Below are 26,548 nucleotides of genomic sequence, written 5' to 3' on the forward strand. Positions count from 1 at the left end.
ATCCTTTGTCCCACAGCAATTTATTGGTCCCAATCATACGTTTGAGATATGACAGTGCCCCTCTGGAGTGCCTTGCACAAAGTAGATGCACAAGCTTTGTTGCTGAAATTACAGCAGGGTAATATCAATGCTCATCCCAAGGGTTTAGTTCTGTTCTATGTTGTTGCTGGAATCAGGCAGACTCAGGTTTTGATCTTGGCCCTGGCACTTCATTGCTGTGTGACCTTGGACTGGATGCGAATTTCCCTGAGTCTCATTTTTCTTATCTGTAAAATGAGCACTAATGAGCCTACCTCACATGGTTATAATAGGCATTGGTTGAGACACCATCATTGTTAGCAAGAATCCCCTGGTTCTGGCATGAGTAATTCCCAGATATTCTTTTGAGAGACACTGGAATAAATAAAAATAATATGAAATCCCCTAGCACAGAACTTTTGTATGTTTTGAGTTAGTATTTGAAAATCACTTAGAACAAGGCCTGGTACACATGGTATGTAAGTGTTGTGTAAGTATTAAAAAACAAAAACATTTCCTTATCTTCTTCTTTCTGAATAGTAAGGATTTATGAGCCATTGGCTTAGAGAAGAAATTGGAAAAATCATTTCCATGGTGCTGCTGATCACAACAGGAGTATGGTTGGGTTCCACCTTGCTGACGCTGGGCCGCGGAAGGTAACCAGAGCTTGGAATAGTGTGGGAGAGCTGATCACAGAGCTCACTGAGAGGTGAAATTTAGTGTTACTTTTAAAGAAATCATCTCACCCAGAGGAAAGAAGAGCTAAGTCGATATCAAGGGTACATCTGATTTTCAAACCCCATCTCGAGTGCTATCTTGAAGACCTCCGCCCTTCTTGCTAGAATATCCCCTGCCTTGCCCTGCTTTATCCACTCAACCTCAACTTCCAGTGTCAGAGCCTTTCTCCGTGAACCTGCTTCCTGCCTCCCATTTCACTTGCCCGGATCCATATGATACCAGGGAGCTATACTCCTCAACACCGAAGGACAAGAGTGCTCCATGCCAGCATTTTCTCGAACGTGGACTCCATGGTGGCCCCCAACGAGTAAAATGAGAAACTAGCCAGTGGTTTTGCCTTTTTATCTCTCCTGGGGGAGCTGCATTTGGGAGAGAGAGGTGTTTGGCAGAATCGATAGAACTTTCGGGGTGGATCAGTTCCTATTGGAAGAAAGTGGAGGGTAAAGAGCTGTTGACTGAAGAGCCTCAGCCTTGCTTTTGGAGACCTGCTGAGCCCCGTCACCAGCAGAAGCTGCGGCCAGCCTCCTGCCACACAGCTGCCTTTGCAGATTTAATACTTCAGTGGGGGGCTGGGGCCCTACTGCTGAGCCCACAAATAGTTAGACCTTGAACCGTGAAACCAGTTTGCAGATCTTTAGTGGTGCACTATTTAGATGTGTCTACAACTTTGGTCTTTATTTCTTTCCTCCCCTCCTTCCTCCCTCCTTCCTTCCCACTCCTTTCTCCCTCCCTCCCTTTCTCCCTTCCTTCCTCTCTCTCTCTCTCTCTCTCTCTTTCTTTCTTTCTGAAGCATAAATCTGTTCAGAGTGGGTGTGACCACAGTCTGCATATCCAATCAGTATTCCTCAGCTTAGGCACATAGCCAGGAAAATCGCTCCAAAGCAACGTGTCCACGTGTTCCTGGTTTTATGGCTAAGAAGCTTTGGTAGATAGGATTAGAAAAATGCTACTCTAAGCAAGAAAAGAGCATGTGTGTATCTTGGAGTTGGTGGTGCAGAATGGTTTTGGTGGAAAAACCTCTTGACTCGGCAACTGCCTAGTTTTAAGACTTGGACAAGACTCTTGGGTGTGTAGTTGACTTATTTGTTGAGGTGAGTGAGTGAATTTTAAAGCCACTCACAACACTGAAATCTTACTGTGGATCTGAACATTCCACTCTCTACCCTCCAAATCAAGTGTATATTTTTAACTTGAAGCTCTGAATTGATGACAAAAGATGACAGAAATAAAATTGGTTCACATTTATGACATTTTCCAGTAGGTCTAAGTTTTCCTTTTGGGGATTAAAAAAAAGAGACAGAGGGGCGCCTGGGTGGCACAGCGGTTAAGCGTCTGCCTTCGGCTCAGGGCGTGATCCCGGCGTTGTGGGATCGAGCCCCACATTAGGCTCCTCTGCTATGAGCCTGCTTCTTCCTCTCCCACTCCCCCTGCTTGTGTTCCCTCTCTCGTTGGCTGTCTCTATCTCTGTCAAATAAATAAATAAAATCTTAGAAAAAAAAAAAAAAAGAGACAGAGAGAGAAAGAGAAAAACCACCAGAACTGATTGGCTCTTGTCCCAGCACCAGGAAACTACCTGCCCAGCCAGGCACAGTAGGGAAAGCTTGAGATAAAGAGCCTGGGAACAGGGTATCAGATTTTCTAAGGAAGAGGAATCAAATAGCCCGCAAGTAACACCATGTGATTATCTGAAGAGGATAAAGGAAAGAAAGAGAGCGGTGCCAAGGCTGGGAAAGTACCATCTCGAATAAGAGGAATCCTGGAATTCTGCCCATAGGAAACAAGAGCAGGCCATTTGGAGCCCATTTTGTGTCCAAGAAAAGACTCTGGTGGGTTGAAAGTCTTTTGCATGGTGGGCTCAGGGAAATGAATCAAAAGGAATGAACATGCAATTTTTTTCAGAGCAAATCCAAGGATTTGCAGAAATGCTCCAAGGCAGTGATTCCTTAACTTTTTGAAATTATAGATTCCTTGAAGACGCTGGTGGAAACCATGGTCTGTCTCCTCAGAAATACACACCTACCCACATAGACCCAATCTTTTTTTTTTTTAAAGACAATTTTTTTAAGAGCAGTTTTAGACTCATATCAAAATTGAGAGGAATGTACAGAAATTCCCCATATACTCCCTCTCCTCACACATACACAGCCTCCCCCTCCATCAACATTGTCACTAGAGTGATGTGTGTCACAATCAGTGAACCTGCACTAACACCTCATTACCATCCAAAGGCCATAGTTGACATTAGGAGTCACTCTTGGTGTTGTTCTTTCTATGGGTTTGGTTAAATGTCTAATGACATGTATTCACCATTATAGTATCACACAGAGTAGTTTCACTGCGCTGTAAATCCTCTCTGCTTCCCCTATTTATCGCTTCCCCCCACCTTGGTAACCACTGATCTTCTTACTATTTCCATAGTTTTATCTTTTCCAGAAGGTTCTATAGTTGAAATCATATAGTACATAGTCTTTTCAGGTTGGTTTCTTTCTCTTAGTACTATGTATTTAAAGTTCTTCCGTGGGGGGGTGTGTGTGTGGCTTGTTAGCTCATTTCTTTTAGCACTGAATAATAGTCCATTGTCTGAGTGTCGCCCACAGTTTATTGAAGGACATCTTGGTTGCTTCCAAGTTTAGGCAATTATGAAAAAAGCTGCTATACGTATCTCTGTGCAAGTTTTTTGTGGGGTTTTTTTTGTGGGTTTTTTTTGGTATACGTTTTCAATTCCTTTGGATAGATACTAAAGGAGCATGATTTCTGGATTGTGCAGTAAGAGCATGTTTAGTTTTGTAGTAAATCACCCAACCGCCTTCCAAACTGGCTTTATCGTTTTGCATTCCCACCAGCAGTGAATGAGAGTCTCTGTTGCTTTAGGTATTGTCAGTGTTCTGGATCTTGGCCATCCTAATAGGTGTGCAGTAGTATTTCAATATTGTTTTACTTTGCATTTTCCTGATGACATATCTTTTCATATGCTTATTTACCATATGTATATCTTTTTTGGTGGGGTTTCTGTTGGTCTTCATCCCATTTTTTAATTGGGTTGTTTGTGTTTTCATGGTTGAGTTTTAAGAGTTCTGCATATGCTTTGGATCACAGCTTTTATCAGATATATTTTTTGCAAATGTTTTCTCCCAGTCTGTGGCTTGTCTTCTCACTCTCTTGACCTTGTCTTTCACAGAGCAGACATTTTTAATTTTAATGAAGTCCAGCTCATCAATTATTTCTTTCATGGACTGTGTCTTTGATGTTGTTTCTAAAAGTCATTGCTATACCCAAAGTCATCTAGAGTTTCTCCTATGTTATCTTCTAGAGGTTTCGTAGTTTTGCATTTAAGTCTATGCTCCATTTTGAGTTAATTTTTATGGAGATTATAAGGCCTGGATTCTTTTTTTTTTTTTCCTATATAGATATCTAGTTGTTTGAGCACCATTTGTTGAAAAGACTATCTTTGTTCCACTGTATTGACTTTGCCTCTTTGTCAAAGATCAGTTCACTATATTTTTGTGAGTCTATTTCTGGACTCTCTAGTTTGCTCTACTGATCTATTTGTCTATTCTTTTACCAATGCCATACTGTCTTGATGACTATAGTTTTAGAGTAACTCCTAGCATCTGGTACTGTCAGTCCTCCAACTTTGATCTTCTCTTTCGACATTGTATTGGCTGGACCCAATATTTTACACACCATTTCTGAGGTTTGATAAATATCTTGAAGGCCACCCATGGGTCCTAGGAATCCACAAAATTCAGATTAATAATTCTTTACTTTAGAAGTATTGTAACAAACTTCGGTAAGTAATAAATAATTATGAAGGGAGGGTAGCAAGGAAAGCTTCATGAAAAAAGAGTTATCTCTAGTGATGCCAAAAAAGATTGGAAAAGGGTATAGGGGAACAGAGAAGAGCAAGGTTACTAAGATGGAAATCCAAGCAGAACAGCTGAAGAAGTTTGGGTTTTGGAATGAAGTTGATCAGAGTTGAAATTCCAATTCTACTATGGTCTAGGTATGTGAAATTGCATGAGTGTGGCTTAGCATGATGCTTGACAGTAAGGTGTGCAGTGATAATCCCCATCTTTCTCTTTCTATGAACAATGTAGAAGAGGCAAGTGATGGGGAAGCAGCATGGACTGGAGGTCTGGACTGATCTGGGCTCAAATCCCAGCTTGAGAGGAAGTGGTAGATCCATGAAGGATGTAATTCCAAATTATAAATATTTAAGAGCTATTTTAATTTTCCCTTTCTCTAAAATTCCACACTCATAGTTGTTATAAAAAAAAAATCTCTTCACCTCATTTTCTTTATATTTTCTCTCCATGATCATTCTTCTTTCTCATTTATGTCTCCTCTTAAGATCTAGCTCATACAAAACCATCTTCTCTGTTTTTGTTTGTTTGTTTTTAAAAACAGCCCTATAGGAAAGACAGACTGGTCCATCATCCTCTTTTTTTCTTCTTGGGGACCAACAAATGGAACAACATGGAGAACAAGTGTCTCCATGTCATTATTACAATAGTCTCTGATTCTGTGATGGGTGAGGAGACTGCGTTAGGAACTATGGTATTAATTCAGAAATAGTTTTCTGAGATGTGAGGCCAGGGCAACTGTGGTGGGAGAGAAGAAAATGAGTTGGAAGCCAAGTGCGTAGAAGAATTAGTGACTGAGAGACATGGGAAATGTGGGTGAGGGTAATCAAAGGTGAATTTAGTTGGTTCATTCATCTGGCACACATTCTCGAACCTCTACAAGTGTGGAAAGCAAAACCCCATGGGAGTTCAAAGTAAAAAATGGTTTCATCCAATTATTGACACTGCCCTAGAAAAGTAGCCTTCAAATTAGGTCTTGAATGATAAATAGGATATGACCATCTACCAACAGTGAGGGGCCAGGCATGGGGAAGAAGGAGTAAAAAGGATTACATTAGGAATGGGAAGATATTGGGGAAAGGCCCTTGAATCAATATGTCCATATTGATGGGTAAGAGATAAAACCAGAAGGAATCTTAGGTTTCTTAAAGATGTCTTGGGACCTTGTTGTACATTGAGGAGTGTGGGCAGAGCTCCAGAAAGTGAGGACCCTCCCACCTTCTGAGAGTCTTTCCCAGCCTGTAGATAGTATGGTGAATGTTGTCCTGTCTAGTGGTCACTGCCTTCCTAGGCGGGAGCCCTGAAGACCAGACTCCGAAGAGGGTGGGACAATCCCAGAAGCACCCTCAGGCCCATTTCCCCAACCCATGGCTCTGTCTGTGTCTAAGGCTGATAAGAAGTTTTGCATTTACTTTTTGAAGCAATGTCTTCCATGCCTTTCCGTATCCAAATCCTTGTTTGGAATCACACCAACTTTTCCTCTTGCATCTTGATCACAAGAAGCTCATCTTGAATCCCTGTTTGAGTGTGTGTGAGCACCCTTCTCACGGTCCCAGAGAAGGGGATCAGGTAGTTCATGTGGGATCATGCTAAGCTGCTCTTAGTCACTCCTGGGAACTGGATTCCTTTCAAGTTCTAAAGCATTCAGTGTGACTTACTGCTGACAGATTACTTTGTACTCCAACATCAAGACTCTTCCTGGCATACAGGAAATAGTAAATAGGTCACAAGAAAGGCAAGAGTGCAAAGATCAGCAATCTTTAAACTGCAAGAGTTGAAGCCGAGGAGGAAGTTGGTGGAGTCGTTGCCAAACCTCCTGGCAGAATGGCACACGTGCTGGGGAAAATTCTGTCAGAGGGTGTCACGCACACTGTGGGTGGGTTGTAAATGCTCTCGGAATGACGGGATAGGAGTGGAGAGAGGCTTGCTTTTTTTTTTTTTTTCTGAGAAGCCGCATATGAGAAATTTTTACAGGTGACAGGAGGTAATTTCTTCACATCGAGGAACTTTTAAAAGTCTTTCACCCTAACACTGAGTGAGAATGTTTTATTTATTTATTTTTAGCTTTACCCCCCATCCTTTCCCAGTATCTGTTTTCTCTCTTAGCTGAGGAAATGCTAGCATCTGCTAATGCTTCAGATAACTTCTGAGGTGATAGTGAGGGAGAAAGTGAACAACTTCATTTCTCCTTTTCTGTAGAATGTCACCCATTAGATTTCCGTATCCCACCACGTTCTTACTAATATCTTCAGTTTGCCATGTTCTCGAAGGACAGGGCTTCTTGGATATCTTTGTTTCCCTGGGAGTGGTCCTCAGAGCTATAGGACATTGGTTGCCTAAATAATCAATCTCCTTTAATAGCACAGAATCTGAAACACTGAATTGAGAACCTCATTTACTTCTATTTATCTTTCTTCTCCTTCTCCCCTCCCCCTCCTGGTGTCCCCTCTACTCCTGGATTCCAATCTCATTTCCGTCACTGACTACCTGTGACTCTAGATAAGTCGCTTTGGATTTCTTGGTTGTAGTTTCCTCACGTGTTAAGTGGAAATAATACTGGCCGTTATTGTATATAATACATACATGCAATAGTAGTATCTCCCTTAGGCAGTTATTGCAATGATTAATCGAATAAATACACATAAAGTACTTACAAAAGCACCTTCCAGTAAGTTGCTATGTAAATGTACTTTTTCACGGATTCACGTTTTGTCTAACTGAAGTAGAAGCTTCTCACCACCAGGACTCCCTCTTTTGCATCTTTGTCTTGACCACACTGCTTAGTGTGGTGAAAGCAATACCACGACCCACACCTTGCTTTTGATTCCTGCTTTCAATGGCACAAAGTGCTTTCCCTCGCATTGCCTCACCAGCCCGCTCAGTGATCCTTGGACACGCGTTTATCCCCACTTTGTGGAAGCAGAGCTGAGGTTAAAACTCAGGGGCTTGGTCAGGGCCATGTGGCCAGTGTGTGACCCAGGTGACATAGAACTTAGTCTTTCTGACTCTGGCTCAGGGCTGCTTCCTCCAGCCAACCTGCCCACACATGCTCAACCAATACTTGTGTGTGTGTTTTAAAGCTTTATGTATTCACTTGAGAGAGAGGGAGAGAGAGAGAGAGAGAGAGAGAGCAGGGGGAGGGGCAGAGGGAGAGGAGAATCCCAAGCAGGCTCCATACTGAGGGGAGAGCCGGACAGGCGCCTCAATCCCATGACCCCAGCCAAAACCAAGAGTCAGATGCTTAACCGACTGAGCCACTCTGGCGCCCTTACTCCTGTGTGTTTACATGTGTCTCTAAAATGTTTCTTCTTTCACGTTCTATAAAGTCATTTGGCCGTTTTTGCCGTTTGGTGCTGATTTCTTATTTATATATTTTGGCATGATTGAAATTCCTAAAAGATGAAGTTTTTCAGTCTTTCTAATGTGTTTTATTGCTAAAAATTGTAGGAAGCATAACATTCAGTCTCTTTCTATCCACCCCCCTCCCAATCCTGCTTCAATGAAATCTTTCATTAAATTTAGTTTTCTGGGTGCTTAAGGGAATTATTTATATTCCTGTAATATTCTCGTATTTATTGTGACATTCAACAAGGGTCCAAACTCCTTGGAGTTGGAGGGAAGAAGAACATCAAGCCTGAATTAATTTCTTAGTCGCCTTCACTCTAAAACAAAAGTTTTCTTATTTGCAATGGCTCAAACTATGTGTGCATGCTACCAACTTACTCTAAACTCCCCAGAGTCTGTGGGAGGATCAGATAAAATATTTTACTAGTGGGCACGGAGGTGGGAGGTAACTGTACGCATATGTACACTTGTCAGTAAGTAAAAGGGCCAACATGTTTTCTAGAGTTGGTTAAGCAAATTGTACTCCTGGATATCATTATTGGGCACAGAAAATGAGAAAGAAAAAGAGAAGTAGAAAGAGAAGGCAAAGTACATCTTTTCTTTTGTATGTTAAAAGGAAGGAGAATGAGAAGGGTGAGGAAAGAAGACAAGGAGACAGAAGAGAAAAAGGAAAAAGGAGAGAGAAAATAAGTTCAAAGTCCTACAGAAAGCAGATGTGATATTAAAATAAGATAAATGGAGAGTAAGAGGAATGTGTGCCAGAGATCTGTGTGAAGGCATTTCATGTGCTCCCCAGGGTCAATAGTGTTTCGACTTCCCCATTCCTATTTTTATAACCATCTTTCTGAAAGTGATTGTGTATCTTTGCTCATTAGTAACACATAGTTTTAGGGTGGAAAAGTCTCCTGTGACTTGCACAGTGAGATTCACAACTTCTTAAAATCATATTATAGGGTTCTTGCTCATCCTCCAGCTTGGGTGAAAATCGTCTGTGGCACTTGACTCATCTCTGGAAGAAAGTTCTTTGCTAGAACACTTTATGACACAGATATTAGAAAGTCTAACGGTTTTCACCTGTGAGTCTCTACCTAGGGAACACAGCAGTCCTCAGAAAGGGGGGAAACATTTCAGAAGGTGCTAAAACTCAATAATCATGATATTGATTAGGGTGTATCCTTTTGGTTGAGCTTCGTAATAGTTTGGGGATTTATTTTGGAGATGCTGTACTGATTGTTACTTCAGAATAGACCACATTTTGTTCTGGCCCATCTCTCATCACTCACCCCAGCCCCCTTACATATATCAGGCTTGGATTAAAGTCTGTAGGACAGAAGCAAATCAATGAGCCCATTCGGTAATGAGTCCAGAGCTTTGGCCTTGTTGGTTTCATTCCCTGGCCAGCTACTATATCACCCCACCTAGTTCTTGCAGCAACTGAAACATCTTTAAACAAAGCCAATGATTCATTTAATCTCCATGAACTGACATATAGACTCCAGGCAAATCAGTAGCTCTTGGCTTGGGCCAGAGGGCATGAGGAAGCATTCCAGTTGCTAATCTGATTCTATCACTGGGTTCACTCCCAATGGGCACCTGTGAGCTCTGAGGCCATGTGCTATAAATGGTAATGTACGTAGTTGGAAATGACAAGATATCTTGGGATTTGCCTAACTTCTACTATGAACGGAAGGATGATTAAGACGGTGGAATGTAACAATCAAGAAATATAACAAGGTTCAAAATGGATGCTTGCTTAGGTTCAGACCATGGTGAAATGCAAGGAAGTGTTTATAAGCCTATTGGTTAAACTGGCTTATTATAAGTTGGTTAAGATTATAAGGCTATTCAGAGTAGAATGGTGGTTACCAGGGGCTAGGGGCTAGCGGAATTGAGGAGATGATGGCCAAAAGGCACAAGCTTGCAGTTAGAAGATGAATCACAGCATTGTGATTATAGTCAATGATGCTGTATTATATACTTCAAAGTTGCCAAGAGACTAGATCTTAAATATCCTCACCACAAAAAAAAAAAAAAAAAAAGAAAAAAAAAACACATAAGGCTACAACACTACAAGAATTTATAGACCTTTCTTCTTATTTAGTGGAAATGAATTTGCTAATTAGTAAGATCTGTAAAATAATTATTTTATGTCATTGAATAGTTTATTACTTCCAAAAAGGAATTCAGAGAGCAGCTATTTGCACCTTGCTTATTTTTTGATGAAGATGCTAAGACCCAGAGAACACGCTGACTTGCCCAGTCACACGGCAAATTATTGGTATGGCTAATTATTCTTTAGCCTCCACCAGCAAAGTAATCTGTGTTTCGACACTGTTTTATGGACACATTTCCCTAACCTAAGAAAGGAAGTTCACAATTAAATTTCGAAACAGCTACTAGCTCATGTAAACTATTTCTAGTTAGCTTTCACCTATTTTATCCTGTAAATTCCAACACAAAATATATTACTGATGTTCTCCTGGAATGCTTATATTTCTTCTAGTACTGTCCATGAACTTAGGAGGGCAGTGAAAATTTTGCAAGACTTACTGTACTATTGTCATGAAAGCCTGATAGGAGGTATTCCAAAAAAATAGGTCATTCATTCTCTTCCAATTTTTATTAAAAATATTAAAACAATGAATAAAAGCAGTTTTTAAAAATCATGTTTCTAAGTTCATTATATTAGGAAATGAGGATTTTAAAAATTTTTAAATTAAAAATTTTTTTATTATGTTCAATTAGCCAACAGATATGATAGCCATCACTAGTTTTTGAAATGTGTTCAATAATTCATTAGTTGTGGAAATGAGGATTTTTTTTAATATGTGGGTTTGAAATAATTCATTCTTCTTTGATTATAAAAGCAATATGTGTGTATTATAAAGATTGATAAATACAGAAATAAAATAAGTGAGGAGAGCCTCCTACTTCAGAGGTAATTTCTGTTTTCATTTCGTGAATTTCCTTCCAGTCTTTTTTCTTTTTTTGAATACATGAGTACAAATACACACAATTTCCCATAATGGACTAACATGCTATTCACAATTTTGTTTCCTACTACTCTCTCTATTTTTATGCCATTAGCATTTTCCCCCTTGCATAAAATGTTTCAAAATTATTTAAATGGCAACATATTATTCAATCCTATGGAAATCCTATAATTATTTTAATCACTGCTCTATTATTAACAATTTGGGTATTTTCATTTTCTTTCTTATTCTACATAGTGCTGCAACGAACAGTTCTGCATGTCATTTTTGCGAACATTCACGATTGTATTCTTAGTAGATACAGATTGTCTTAAATAAATGATGAGGTTTAGTCCTTCCCAGAATGATGCCAGAGATGTCTGACAAATGGACGCTGAATCTTTCTCTGCATAAGGTTCGTGAATGTACATACTATTGACGTATCTAAACGTCACATAGTAGAACTTGGAACACATCGACATGCTGGTTGTTTGGCTGATGCCATTTGTAAGGTCAAATGAGAATTGCTGGCTCTAATATGAAAATGTGTGCTCTGATGGAACATGTGGCCGTGGTACCCATCCCTGCCCTAAGCAACATTCCTTAGCAAATTATGCTCTGCCTACTCAGATTATTATAGCTGGCTTCTTTGTGTCGGCTTTGAGAAAGCATGCAGGGGAATTTTCAAGTTTACAGTAGGGAGCAACCAAGATTTCATCATCGGAGCAATAACTCAGTTAGATATTTAAAACCTCTAATCTGTTAAGTAAATACACTCAGTACCCAGAGGTTCCTTTGGAAAGTACGGGATTGATAGGGACTGCCCTCCTCCTTTTCATCGGTTCTCTTCCGGTTCTTCGATGTCCCTGGCAAAATATTTACTTTAAGGGTTCAGGGCATGGCCTATACATTTCACAGCATGTTCTCTTCGTGCCAGAAAAAAAAAAAAAAGGCCCCAGCAGTTAATGAGGTAGAGGCTAGGACATATCACAGTAGCTGAGAGCAGTTAGACATTTACCACATTTAGACTTACATTTAATGGAGAAGGAGATCTAGTTGCTCCCACAAAGCCCTAAGCAAGTGCATTTATTTCTATTTATTTATGTTGTAAAATGTACAAGGAATTGGGTCCATTCACTCGGATTTCTGGTAGGTAGCTTTGCAATTTCAAAACTGTTAAATATGTACACATTTCTTGACCCTAAAATTCCATTTCTTGGACTTATTTTAAGAAAGTGATTAAGAATATGTACAAAGATTCATCCATAGAACGTTCTTCATAGTACTAGTTACAACAACCAAAAAGTTAGAAACAACCTAGGGAATCAAATCACAGATAACCATGTAATGAAGAACCATATTACTATTTAACATGATGGTACAGAGAGTACATTTGTGATGTGAACATTTGACTATATCTGTATTCTTAAATGAAAATAATAGGTTTTTAAGCACACGCATGCTATACTCTGACTTAGGTTAAATATATGAATAGATGCAAGTCTAGAAGGTTATACGATAATTTTTTTAGTACTGTAATTCTCTAGGATGGTGAGTTTATAATTAATCTTAATCTACATATAATCTTAATAGTCTAAAATAATCTACAATTGCTTTTGACTTCTTTAGTATCTTTTTTCTTTTAATAGAGTACGCATTATGTTAATCTTTTTTAAATTTTTTATTTATATTTAAACATTTTTTAAAGATTTTATTTATTTGAGAGAGAGAAAGAAAATATAACGCATTATGTTAATCTTTTTTAAAATTTTTATTTATATTTAAACATTTTTTAAAGATTTTATTTATTTGAGAGAGAGAGAGAGAAAGAAAATATAAGAAAATATAAGAAAATATAAGAGAAAGAAAATATAAGAGGGAGTGGGAGAGGCAGACTTCATACTGAGCAGGGAGCCCACCGAGGGTTTGGGACCTGAGCCGAAGGCAGGTGCTTAACCAACTGAGCCACCCAGGCACCCCTGTGGTACTATGTTTTAAAAAGTGCAGGAATATGTTAAAAGCTCTGCTCTTTCTACACTATGCCTTATAGATTTTTTTCAACTTTCAAGAAAAGGCACTTGAAGATTTATGTCTTCAGCTTGACATATATACATTGTCTTCGTGATAAAATGTTTTTGCAAGGAAAAGACTACATATTCAACCATCTCATTAAAACCACTCAAAGAATTCAGGAGCTGCTATGACTCTGGGGACCACAGGTATGCTGTGCTCATGTCAGATCCCCAAGTCTCACAGCAGCCTCTTCTACTACACCCTAATACCTCAGTGCGTTGCACCCCGCCTCAGAATCCTTCTCCCACATTTCATAAAAGGCTGACTTCCGTTTGTCTGTGCACAGGAACCATCATACTGAAATCAATCATAAAACTGTTGAGTAGTATTTATTGCATTTTCCACTGAACATTGTTAGAAGAAAACTCTACTAAACCAAGCACAGCATTTCAACAGTCAAGTCCTTTCAGGAAATTACAGTCAATGCTTTGGAGTGTTTAAGGAGTAACACCTTATATTAGCCCGATGAAATTTAAGTTAACATATATGTTTCAGATACAGAAAATCAAGAATATTTCTTGTAGCATAACTTGTCAGATGGTGGTGCACATGTTTTAACAACGTACACCTAGAAAATTTAAGTGTCTTCTCATGTTGCACGCATACAAACACACATCCAGCATCAACACTGAAAATTTTAGTGTGTCGTGTGGTATTTATCTTGTTTCTTATGGGAATTTTAATCTCATAATGTTTTGTGTAGCTTTTAACCCTCTTCAGCCTGGATTCCAAGGTGCAGATCTTGGTTGAGCCAGCCAGAGAAACCTGTTAATCACTCTCCTTAGATATACCCAAGAAATCTTCAGTGAATGAATGAATTTCTCTACTTCCTTTTCAGTGAATAGGGGGGGGTCCATGTAAATGGAGTGTCCCTTCCAGATCTTTCCTTTGAGTGATAATACTTCGCATTCTTTGTCCCTTCCTTCTTATTTTGACCTTTGTATACGTGTGTGTGTGCATGTAATTTTGTGTGTGTGTGTGTGTGTGTGTGTATTTGTGTGTATATGCATGTGTATGTTTTAAAATTCAAGACTAAGTAGGGATGATTTTCCACAGCAGGAAAGAAGTGGCCCCAGCAATCCCGTAAGTCAAGTTCCATCTAGAATTCTATGGGAAAGAATCATTCTATCCCATAGCAACACAGTGGAGAAAAGAATTTTTTAGATGTCTACAAAAAAAGTTTCCATTTTCCCAATGTCAATAGCAAGCACCAATGGTCCACCTCTGGGCCCTCCGAAGGCTTTGGGAGGTTGTTATCTGTTTGACCTGTGCTAAGTTTTCCTAATATTTGCTATTGAGTGAAAGGGAAGAATGAATTCCTAGTCTGTTGAGAAGAGATTATTGAAGGATGTCTCTGGAGTGATGACACCTGTTCTTAATGCTACCCTGGGACCCTCTATTGGGGGGGGGAATCCTCTTTGTGAGGCATCATGGCTGCAAAGAAGGAGCCCCTGTCATGTCTCAGGAGATATTCTGCTAAATAGAACCCCACAACATGCCAACTTCAAAAGTACCACAGGTTATTAAGTCCAAGATGATAACATGATGAAGACTTTGATGGTGAGAGAAAATGGGATTTTCAGCAGCCTTTTGGCAAAAGTGGGCATTCAGACAAAAAAATGAACACATTTAACAAAATTATTCAAGAGTTACACTCAAAGTGGTGGACTCCCGGTGGAAAACCAGCTCATTTGGGTTGTGTCTGGAGGAGACAGAAAGAAGACCAGCATCGGAACAGAAATGGTTACAGATCCAGCTGTCCTGTTTCTGGGTCAGCCCACCACTGGCTTGGATGCCAGACCACCAAATGCAGGGGTTTTTTTTGTTGTTGTTGTTTTGTTTTGCTTTGTTTTGTTTTTTTACTCCTGGAGATGTCAAGGCAAGGAAGGACTGTCATCTTCTCCTTTGACTAGCCTCATTACACCATCTTCATACTGTTCGATTGCCTGACCTTGCTGACCTTGAGAAAGGTGATATTCTAGGCCCTGCGCAGGAATCTTTGGCTGGCATCTGCTGGTTGCATGCATGACTCCGAAAGCAACACTGTTGATTTCTTCCCACATGCTATTACTGGGGACTCCTCTGTTGTGACTACACAGAAACTGAAGGTCTGAGAAACTGGACGCAATTAAAGAGCCTCCCAGTCAGGATAAACAACACAGAGAGGAGTTAGCTGAAGTTTATGTTAATTATTCTCGCTACAGAGAAACTAAATCTCAGCTGGTTGGGCTCTTATAAGACCAAAAAGGGAGCATACTGTTTTCGCACATGTAACACACACCGCTTTCTTCGGTCATTGACTCAGGTGGGTGTCCAAATGCTCACTCAAAAATTTACAGGTGACCCTCAAGGCTGCCTACCTGAGATACTAGTGGGAGTTACCATATGACTAGTTATAGAGGCTCTTTTCTTTGGTTCACACAGCCCTGCAGGAATTCAGGAGAAAGCCTGCTCCCTGTTCTAACTGACCCGCAACCAATGCTTTAACAGTCTCTCAGTGACCTCACTTTTGGCTCTTGAAAAGAAGCAATGTAGCATGAGTCTGTCAGTGGCTATTATACAATAACATCATATATTTCTGGAAAACTTGGTATCTGACCTATTCCCTTTAAGAATCTGATAAAGTATCCTATTCGATGAGTGTATCCTATTTAATGTTGGGACTGGACTGAAGGTAGAAGGCTTCTTTGTCTTGATGCTTTGCTTCGTGGTGCTTGCACGGACCCCCAGCACCTTGTCTCTGGCTGTTGCTGCAGCTCGAAGTGACATCCTTTGGCTACTCCTCTCTTGACTATTCTGTTAGTGGTAATGGTGATCTTTTGAGGCCTTTTTGTGAATCTCAGAATTATTAGGCCTTGGTTTTCCTGAATCCAATAAATAAGTATTTCTTAGTATGACTACACATTCTTGCAGCATAATGAATTTATAGGCCAAAGTTTTTATCCCAGGATAAATGGGACACAAGAAAACAGAGCTGTGGATATGCAGGGTGTTCTGGAGAAGACTTTTTACAAAATGAGGCTGTCTTCCTGGGGTCTATGGAGGAATCATCTGACCTTAGCATGTATGATAGTTACGTTCTTCACAGTTACTTACCCCAAATTTCCTTTTCTAAAAAAAATACTTTCCCAGCCAACTATAACAGGTATCTCTGGACCCCATGTCACATGCTTTCAGCCACCTTTGATTTCAGCCTCAGCTGTGGCAGAATGAGCTCAGGTCACATCACATTGACAACAGCTTACCTTAAATTCTGCTTGTCTTTCTGCTCTAAGAAATTCTCAAGGCCGAGGGAGAATGCTGGACTAATCTTTCCCCTCCCAAGGAAAGCTTAAATATGTAGGGGGATTAATACTCCTGGGGAATGAGGGATGTGAGCCAGCTTACAGACCCTCTGTCCACCATCTTTCAGGGGGATCATTCCAAGACATTTGTTTGTTTCTTAGGAAGTTCTAGTGGAATCAATTCTCAGGTGCCCACAGAATGACCTTGAAAGCTTTTTCCTCGCCCTATCTTCTTTCTTCACTCTTGTTTCCTGGACTTATCACTCAAATAAAGGATCTGCACCTGAGGCTCTGCTTTCGAGGAATCCAAACCAAGATGCCAAGAAACAAGATACTTGGTTCGTTTTAAGTAGGCATTGTAGGAATTCATATTGTTGCTATCCTCCATTGAAGTTGTGGTTTCTTATTCTTGTTGTTAGTGATCTCCATAATACCTCAGTATTTGGTGTGTATGATTAAGACTATATGGAAGATACCACTTGTATTACTATCTGAAAGAAATGAAAGTGAAGGCTAATGATACGTGATACCATCGATTTGATAATCAGATAATAAATCTTCGAGGAGGAAATGAGGAACAATTCCCTAACTTAGAGAGGAGGTGTGATTTCTAGAGCCAGCTCTGGTCATCATGGTTCTACACTGAGAAAGTCAAACATCTCTGGCTTTCGTGTTCTCATCTTGAAAATTAGGTATTGAACTAGAAGGCCTCTGTGCTTCTCTAGCTTCGAAGTTCTATAATTTGTACTATTCAAACACCGTGGTAAGAACCATTTTTGTCACGGGAGCACAGCTGCAGTCAGGCCCTACTCTGCGGAAGCCAGAGGGCTCAGGGTTGCTGGTCTTTTGTGCACCTCGCCTTGTTGGAATCAAACATCATGCTTCTTTGCTTTCACAGCACATTCTCTGCCACAAAATCTGGCATCTAGTAGGTGCTCAATACATGCTGTTTTAAAGGGAGCACCTATTATCTTCTAAAAGCTTTTCATGGAAACCTATTAGAAAGAAAATAGTTTTTAATGGACACTCCATTAGTCAGGATGACATGTCATAGAAATGGAAGGGGAGTTAAGTAACTTTAATGATCACATTCTGTGAACAATTTCTATGAAAATGTTTATGTAATATGAATATGACTCTTACCCTATATTGCCTTGTTTTATAGTTACTTGTGTTTAATCATGTTAAGTTCTCTTTAATTTAATCATGTTCTAGCCATCTGTATACGCAACTAAGTACTTCTACATAAGACACTTGCCAATTAGGGGGGTGGGGAGGGAAGAGAAAGACACAAGACTCTACTACACGTAGGAATTAGGTCTTATTAGAAACGTGTCTGAGGTATTTGAAAAGAATAGCTAGAAAATAAATTCCAGTGTGAAAAATAGCTTTCTACTAAAATAGGTTTGAAATAATTTTATGTTTAACTTCCCATTAACATATTCAGTGACCCAAAAAAAAAAAAATCAGTTGAAGGTCACATTTAAAAAAATTTTTAAGTGACTCATCTATCCAAGTAAGCATTGGGAAATGCAATATCAATCAATATAAACAAGTACCCAAAGAATCAGTTCAAAAAACTAATGTGATTCAGAGAGAGAGAAGAAAGAGAAGAGGAGAGACAAAGGAATAGAAGAAGGAAAAATGCAGAGAGACTGCAAGCAGTCAAGAGCAGTCATAGAGAAGGAAAGAGGATTTGTGGGCTGGTGCGGGTGTTAGACCGAGGTAGGTGGAAAATTTTTTATTGTTGTTATGAGCTTTGTTGAGGTATAATCCGTATGCCATAAAATTCACTCTTTGCAAGTGCACAATGTGTGTCTCAGTACCTCACAGTGTTATGCAACCATCACCACCTATTTTTAGATTATGAAAGAAACCACATACCCATTAGCAATCATACCCCATTCCCCTCCCTTTCCCCTGACACTCCACCCTTCCCTAGACGATCATTATTTTACTTCCTGGTTCTACAGACTTACCACTTTTGAACACTACACATAAATGGAATCATATAACACATGGTCTTCTATGCTCATTTTTTTCACTTAATACAGTGTTTTCAAGATTCATCCATGTTGTAGTATCCATCATTCATTCATTTTTATTGCCAAATAATACTCCATTGTACAAATTTACCACATTTTATTTATCTTTTCCTCAGTTGATGACATTTGGATTGTTTCCACTTTTTGGCGATTATGAATAAAGCTGCCAGGAACACTCGTGGGCAAGTTTTTGTGTGGGCGTATGTTATCACTTATCTTGGGTGTATACCTAGGAGTAGAATCGCAGAATCATATGGTAATTCCATGATTCACCATTTGAGGCACTGTGAAACTGTTTTTCAAAGTGACTGTACAATTTTTCATTTCATCAACAGTGTATGAGGGTTCCGAGTTCTCCACATCATTGTCAACATTTCTTATCCATGTTTTTGATTAAAGCCATTCTTGCGGGTGTGAAGTAACATGTTACTGTGGTTTGGATTTACATTTCCCTAATGACTAATGACATTGAGCATCTTTGCATGTGTTCGTTTACGTACCTTTGGGAAAGTGTCTATTCAAATATTTTGTCCATTTTCAATTGGGCTGTTTATCTTTTTATTGCTGATTTATAAGAGTTCCTCATATATTCTGGAAACAAGTAAAAACCCCATATCAGGTATATGATTTGAAAATTATTTCCTATGTTTTTGTGGGTTGTTTTTTCACATTTTTTTTAGTAACCATTGAAACACAAAAGTTTATAGTTTTGATATAGTCCAGTTTATTTGTCTTTTATTTTGTTGCTTGAGCTTTTGGTATTATATTTGGAAAAAAAAAAAAAAAAGAAACATTGCCAAGAACATGGGGATTTACTCCTATGTTTTCTTCTAAGAGTTTTATACTTTTAGCACTCTTATTTAGGTCTACGATCCATTTTTAGTTAATTTTTATGCATGTCGTGAGGTAGGGGGTTAACATCATTCTTTTACATTTTTTACATTTCCAGTTGTCCCAGCGCCATTTGTTGAAAGGACATTTCTTTCTTGCATTGAATGGTCTTGGCACCATAAAAAAATCAGTTGACTATACAAAGAGTTTACACCTGGACTCTTACTTCCATTCCATTGGTCTATCTATGTGTGTACATTTATGCCAGTACCCCATGTATTAATTACTGTAGTTTTGTAGTAAATTTTGGAATCAGGAACTGTAAGTCCTCTGACTTTGTTCTTCCTTTTCTGTGTTGGGTTTGTTCAGAGTATTTGGGATCTCTTGCAATTCCATATGAATTTGAGAATTGGCTTTTCCATTTCTGCAATGCCAGCTGGCATTTTGATAGGAATTTATTGAATCTGCAGATCAGTTTTTTTGGGGGGAAAGGGGTAGTTCCATCTTAACAATGTTGTCTTTCCAATTCATGACCTGGGATGTCTTTCCATTTATTTAGAAGTCTTCTTTAATTTCTTTAATGATGTTTTGTAACTTTAGTCACATTTTTCACATCTTTTGTTAAATTTATGCCTGGGTGTTTTATTCTTTTTTTGGTGCTATTGTAAAAGTAATTGTTTTCTTAATTTTATTTTCAGGTGAACATTATTATCAATGAACATTGATAGTGTATAGAAATACAATTGATTTTTGTATATGGATCTCAAATCTTGCAACCCTCCTGAACTTATTAGTTCTAATAGTTTTTTTTTTTAGTGGATTCTTTAAGATTTTCTATATATAAGGTCATGTCATCTGCAAATAAGATAGCTACTTCTTCCTCTCCAGTCTGGGTGCCTTCCGGTTCTCTTGTCTAGTTGTCCAGGCTAGAATCTCCAGTACAAAGTTGAATAGAACTGGTGAAAATGGACATTCTTATCTTGGGCTTGATCTCAGGAGCAAAGCATTCAGTTGTTCAACAGTAAGCAAGAGATTACCTGTGGGATTTTTCATAGATGACCTTTGTCAGGTTGAGGAAGTTCTCTCCTCTTCCTAGTTTGTTGAGTGTTTTTATTATAATAGGGTGCTGGGTTTTGTCAAATGCTTTTCATACTTTTTTTATTCAGTTAATATTATGTATTGCATTTCCTAGGATAAATCCCACTTGGTTATGGTGCATGATCCTTTTTATATGTTTCTGGATACCATTTACTAATGTTTTGTTGAGTATTTTCCGTGTGTGTGTCTGTATTGATAAGAGATATCGGCTGGTAGTTTTATTTTCTTGTGATGTCTTTATCTTACTTTGATATCAGTGTGCTACTGTCCTCATCGAATGAGCTAGAAATTGTCCCCTCCTCTTTTACATACTGGAAAAGTTTGTGAAAAAATTGGTTTTAATTTTTCTTCGAATGTTTGGTAGAATTTACTATGAAGCCGAATGGGTCTGGGCTTTTCTTTATGGAAATATTTGTAGTTACCAGTGTAATATCTTTATTTGTTATGGAGCTTTTTAAACTTTCTATTTTCTTGAGTTAGTTTCAGGAATTTGTACCTTTCTACTAATTTGTCCCTTTCCTCTATACCATCTAACTAGTTGGCATATGGTTGTTCAGTCTTCTTTATCTCTTATAGTTGGTAGTGATGACCCCCTTTCATTCCCTGCACCCCCACGTCTGCTTTGTTTTGATTGGTCTAGTAAAAGCTTGTTGATGTTGTTGACCTCTTCAAAGAACCAAATTTTAGTTCCACTGATTTCCTTTATTGTTTTGCTCTTTCTTATTTCATGTATCCATGCTGTAAGTTTCCCTCTGAGCAGTACTTTTGCTGCATGAATTTTGGTATGCTGTGTTTTCATTTTCATTCATTTCAAAGTATTTTCTACTTTCTTTATGATTTCTTCTTTGACACATTAGTTATATAGGAATATATCACTTAATATCCACATATTATTGTAAATTTCCCAAAATTCCTTCTGTTATGGATTCTAATTTAATTCCATTGTGGTTTTGAAAGCATACTTTGTATGATTTTAATCCTTTTACATTTATTAAGACTTCTTCTATGACATAGCTTATGATTTATCTTGGAGAATGTTCTATGTGCACTTGAGAAGGATGCCTGTTCTGTTGTAGGGTGTTTTGTAGATGTCTGTTAGGTCTAGTTGGTTTACAGTGTTGTGGTTTTTCTGTTCGGTACTGGAAATACGGTATTGAAGTATCCGACTTTTATTGTTGAATTTTTTATTCCTCCCTTCGATTCTGTCAGTTTTGCTTCATGTATTTTTGGGGGCTATTGTTTAGTGTATGTATGGTCATAATTCTTGTATCTTCCCAATGGATTGACCCTTTATGATTATGGAACTCCCTCTTTATCTCTAGTAACAATTTTTGTTTTAAAATCTATTTTGCCAGATAGAGCGACTCCAGTTTTCTTTCCTTTTTTTTTTTTTTTTTTTTTTTTACTGCTTAAATGGTATATCTTTTTTTGACCTATCTACTTTCAACATATTTGTGCTTAGTGGACAGTTTTTGTTTAATGATTTCAATGTTTTTTACATTTATTTTTTAAATAACCGTACAATACAAGTCATTTTTTCCTTTGATGTACAGTTCTAGGAATTTTACCATATGCGTAGATCATATGTAACCATGCCTGTGAGAGGATAGAAAAAATTATATTATTTCCAAAAACTCCCTTCCTGTGAACCCAATCCCTAGCATCGAATGATATTCTCCCTTGTGGCGAGTTCTCATTACACCATCATAGGTTAGGGATTCATATTATATTATGATCATGGTCACTGTGATTTGACACTGATTTTGTTGATTGTCTTTTTCTTCAACCCTTCTGAGGCTTTGCGTGGAGCTGTGTACTAGCTCAGCCGGGTTAAGGGCAGGTGGGGATTATTTTCCAGGCTGCAATAGTGATTAGAGTCATTCAAATGTAGAAGAGTCTTAGAAGAATTGACATGACCTCAAGATGAAGCTGAGGCTTGAGTCTTATTTAAGGGCTGCCATGTTCCACCAAGCTTGGGAACACCACTAGAGCATTGTCATGTTACCTAACATTCCAGGTCTTTGGTGATAGCTGAACACCAACCGTGCAATTATAAATGCATCCCCAAGTATGCCTGGCATCCTATCTCATCCCTCCTGCTCCCAACTGACTCTGGAAAGCAAATACAGTGTAACAATAGAGTCTTGTAATGTCCCTGGGGAGGGCTGACCTTTGTATCTGTTGTTAATCCTTGTCCTCTCTTTTCAGAGACAAGAGATTAAGTTAACACTGCATGAAACGCTTTTCTGAGCCACAGGGCTGGGCTATTTCCCTCTTCAAAAACCCAAAGGATTTAACAGGATTTTCCCCTTCTCAAACACCGCTCCCCCCCACCCTGACCCTCACAGCTTCCCAACATTAGGGAAAGGCAGGAAGTTTTCCCTGTGGTTTTTCTTTGTGACGACATGATGGGGCAGGTTGATCAATGGGGGAAAACCCATGTCAGAACACGCCTTCTGTGTACATTCCCAATATTTGCTATAAGTAGGGCCATCCCAGACCCAGGCTGCTATCAGAACCTAGTAGCACTCCCAGAGCACTGGGTTCCCAGCACTGAGCAGATCTATCCTTTGAGCTGAAAATGATGGGCAGTAGCAAGAATTTGCTCCTGGCTGCTTTGATGGCAGTGCTGGTATTCTACTTATGCAGCACGTCAGAAGGTAAGTATCACTCTTTCTGTGAACACAGGAGGAAGAGCTGTTTTCATTCTCCTCTGAGCCTTGAGCTCCCCTGGGGGTCCCCAAGGAATGAGAGTCTATTAGAAAGTCTTCAGAAGTGATGGGAGTTGTCAGCTCCTTGGTGAGCGAGGAGGTAACGGTTACTGCTGCTCAGGCGTTTTTTTCTCTGCTGTCAATCCCAGCAGATATTTGGGGTGCCTGGGTTCTTAGAGGCCCCCAAGCTCCACAACAAGGCCAAAGTACCATTTTCGGGAGTGATGTAAGTTGTGTCATGTTACCAGTGAATGGGGTCATTCTGAAACGTAGGAAACACTCCCACGTTTCCAACTTTTTCACCTCCCACCTAAATAATTTTAGTAAAGTTCAAAACTCATCCTTTAGGGGCAGATGATGGCATCTGACTTCTCCATCCTTACGTGGCTTTGGGCCATTTCTTGCCAACTCAGAGATCACATTTATCCTTTACCTTACAGCAGGTTGTAACTTAACCTGGGGGAGTGTCTGAGTATTGCTTTATGACTGTGAGAGTACATCACTTTTAGCAACAGGTGCATTCCCAGAAATGCACGTGTTGAATTTTTATGACCAACATATTTCCATTAATATCACAATTTCAAAGTGCTTTGGCAGCTCCTATACATTGCATTTTCCTTTGTAACTTATCATGCCCCTCCTCTCAATGCTCGGTGCCAAGCAATAGATTAAAATCTCCATATTTTCTGAATTTGGAAGGTTATCTATAAGAGTTTCTTCAAGTGGGAGATAGTCATATTCTTGAGTGATTATAATGAACTTAAATAAAACACTGTCTGTTTGTGTTTCTCACTAGAGATATTACTTTTGTGAGAAGTCACGGACTTCTAAACTGTATTATTGAACCAAACTCGCCCAGTACATACGCTCCCCCCCTTTTTTAAGAGAGCTGTAAACTACATTAGATCGGGTCTCAAAGACATTGCAATTGCTTCTCCAAATAGTAGTTCCATAATACATATTAGAGGATAAATTTATTCATGTATACTAAGTACCTTTAATTTCTTTTCAGCAGCAAGCAACTTTGATTGCTGTCTTCGATATACAGAACATGTCCTTCATCCCAGATCTCTTGTGGGCTTCACACAGCAGCTGGCCAATGAAGCTTGCGACATCAACGCCGTCATGTAAGTTATTAATTGACTCATTCGATTGTGTCAGGAGTATGTGGGAATTTCAAGTATAAAAATTTTGCCTTTCTGAGGTTTCAGAAGTAACTGATGTGGCAAAGATATGTTAGTTTCGATAGTACATATGTATTCCAAAGTTTAAAATAGGACTGGAATAAGGCAAAAGCTTAGTTTTTCTTAAAAAGAACAGAGTGGAGGGAAAAATCACTTTTTAAGATAAACTTAATAAGCTACTAATATGCCATCTCGGGAAAATATGGGAGATACAAAGTTTGAAGTGAGCACCCTCTACCTGAGAATGGTTGGGGCTATAAGTAAGAACTCAGAGTTATAATACTTTCACACGTAATAATCTTGATCCATCTAGGATATTATACCTCAGAATGATACAAGTTATTGGTTGGATATACACGTATTTTGTGTGACCACCAGCAACAAAATTAAATAACAATTCTGAGCCTTGTTGTCCAGTCATTGCACAGCTATTTGTTAAAATACAGAGAAAGTAGGAGAGAATCACTTTCATTTCCTGCATCAAGCTTTATCAGAAACAATTTTTTTTTGTATTTTGTTTCACCTCTGAAATTAATAAAATGCTTAGTGGGTAGAGCAGTCTATCGGATACAAAATTTCCATTGCACGTTCTGTGAAACAACAATTCAAAATTCTTTTAAGCACAAATCAAATTTTCTGTATGTGTGTGTGTGTTTTTTTTAAAGCTTTTACACAAAGAAAAGATTGGCTGTGTGTGCAGATCCAAAGAAGAACTGGGTGAAAAAGGCTGTGCAAATCCTCAGGTATGGGACATTTACCGTCGGCCCCTCTTCAAATGTCGGGGCAAGGTCATGTACAGAGTGGTGGATCATAGGCTCGCTGGGACCCTTTAGACTAAGCACTGTAGAATTTTATTTATTTTATTTTTTTAAAGATTTATTTATTTTAGAGAGAGAAAGAGCGGGGGAGGAGCAGAGGGAGAGGAAGAGAGAATCTTGAGCAGATTCTGTGTTGAGCACGGAGCCCGACGCCGGGCTGCATCTCACGACCCTGGGATCGTGACCTGAGCAGAACTCCAGAGCTGGTCACTTAACCAACTGAGCCACCCAGGCGCCCAGCGGTGTTGAATTTTAAAGGGGAAATTTCAGTTGGACCATGAAAACAAAAAATTCATTTTTTCCACTTATACATCATTTTAATTTTTTTAATTTAGTGATTTTCCCATGATGTATAAGATTCTTCTATGCATTTGATAGTCGCTAGCTGCTTGACTTTTGTTGCAAAGATGCCTCCTATTTATATAATGTACAGACTGCATGACATTGGTTTGTTCAAAACTGAAAAATAAAGAGTCAAAAAGAGATCAGTGGTTCTGATTTACACTGATGTAACATTTTATTTTATCAAAATGAACAGAAGTCACGTAACACAAAGGTGCCACAGACACTGATTTTAAAGATGCAACCCAAGTGTTAGGTCCCGTTTCTGTCATTAGCTAGCTGAGTTCTGCTGGGCAAGGCCCTTCCTCTCTGAACCTTGATTTGCTCCTCTGGGCTCTTCAGCTGCTGGCATCCTGAGCTGAGATTCGGGCACGAGAAGCAATCTTTAGGTACAAAAGCCATTCCTCCCAGCCGGTCACCCTGTCTTTGCTTATTTTTTTTCTTCTTTTTCTCTCTATAGCCACAGAGTCAAGAAGATGTAAAACTGATGCTCTCTGGAATGGAATTGGATGGAGTCCATGAACAAAAAGAACCTAGCTGGCTTTGGAGGTTGAGTGTGTAGCCCATCCCTGATTTGTGCTTCACTGGACTTGTCCAATTAATGAAGTTGATACATATTGCATCATAGTTTGCTTTGTTAAAGCATCACATTACAGTCAAACTCTATTTTATGTTATTTATATATATATGTTTTTTTGTGTGTGTTTTTGCTATTTAATACTAATTTCCTATAAGCTATTTGGTTTAGTATGAGGTATAATGTTCTGTTCGGAAGAATGAGGTTATATGGACTTTCTTGTAAGTAGCGAGCTATTTGTAAAAAACCTATTTAACATTCTTCTTCCTCATAGTTTTGTTTCCTAAACTGTTGTAATTATCCTGTAAAAGAGAAAAATGATGATAAAAATAAATATTGAAAATAAAAGAATGAACTAAAAATTGCTTGTTGATAGAGTTACATAGCACTTTTTAAGATATATGTTACAGTATTTTTGAATATTTAAAGGTATGGTAAATCTAAAATTTGGGGGGAAATCATATTTACCATTCACTTTTGCCTGGCTGTTCTCCTTATCTCTGTTGCTCATGGTCCTGGTTTTCATTCTATATGACTTATAATGGAAAGGGTTTTTGTTTGTTTTTTTAAATTCAAAGTCATCCAAACCAAAAATTAGAAAATCCACAGCTCCATTAGAGGTCCATAGCTCAGTGTTTATCAATATACA

At 38.8% G+C, this 26,548-nt stretch overlaps 1 protein-coding gene across 2 annotated transcripts; it reads left to right on the forward strand.

The window, feature by feature from the left end:
• The first annotated feature begins 21,218 nt into the window (after positions 1-21,218).
• CCL20 (C-C motif chemokine ligand 20) lies at positions 21,219-26,261 on the forward strand. Of its 2 annotated transcripts, none has more exons than XM_026490127.4 (4): positions 21,219-22,927; positions 23,991-24,105; positions 24,828-24,905; positions 25,783-26,261. In XM_026490127.4, the coding sequence occupies exons 1-4, from the start codon at positions 22,849-22,851 to the stop codon at positions 25,802-25,804; spliced, it is 294 nt and encodes a 97-aa protein (XP_026345912.1). In that variant the 5' UTR covers positions 21,219-22,848; the 3' UTR covers positions 25,805-26,261. The 2 variants fall into 2 exon arrangements, with proteins under 2 accessions (XP_026345912.1, XP_057161285.1); XM_057305302.1 differs by having other exon boundaries at positions 21,220-22,927; positions 23,994-24,105.
• The last annotated feature ends 287 nt before the right edge of the window (positions 26,262-26,548 follow it).

This window comes from Ursus arctos, unplaced genomic scaffold (assembly GCF_023065955.2).
Source record: "Ursus arctos isolate Adak ecotype North America unplaced genomic scaffold, UrsArc2.0 scaffold_1, whole genome shotgun sequence".
NCBI lineage: Eukaryota > Metazoa > Chordata > Mammalia > Carnivora > Ursidae > Ursus > Ursus arctos.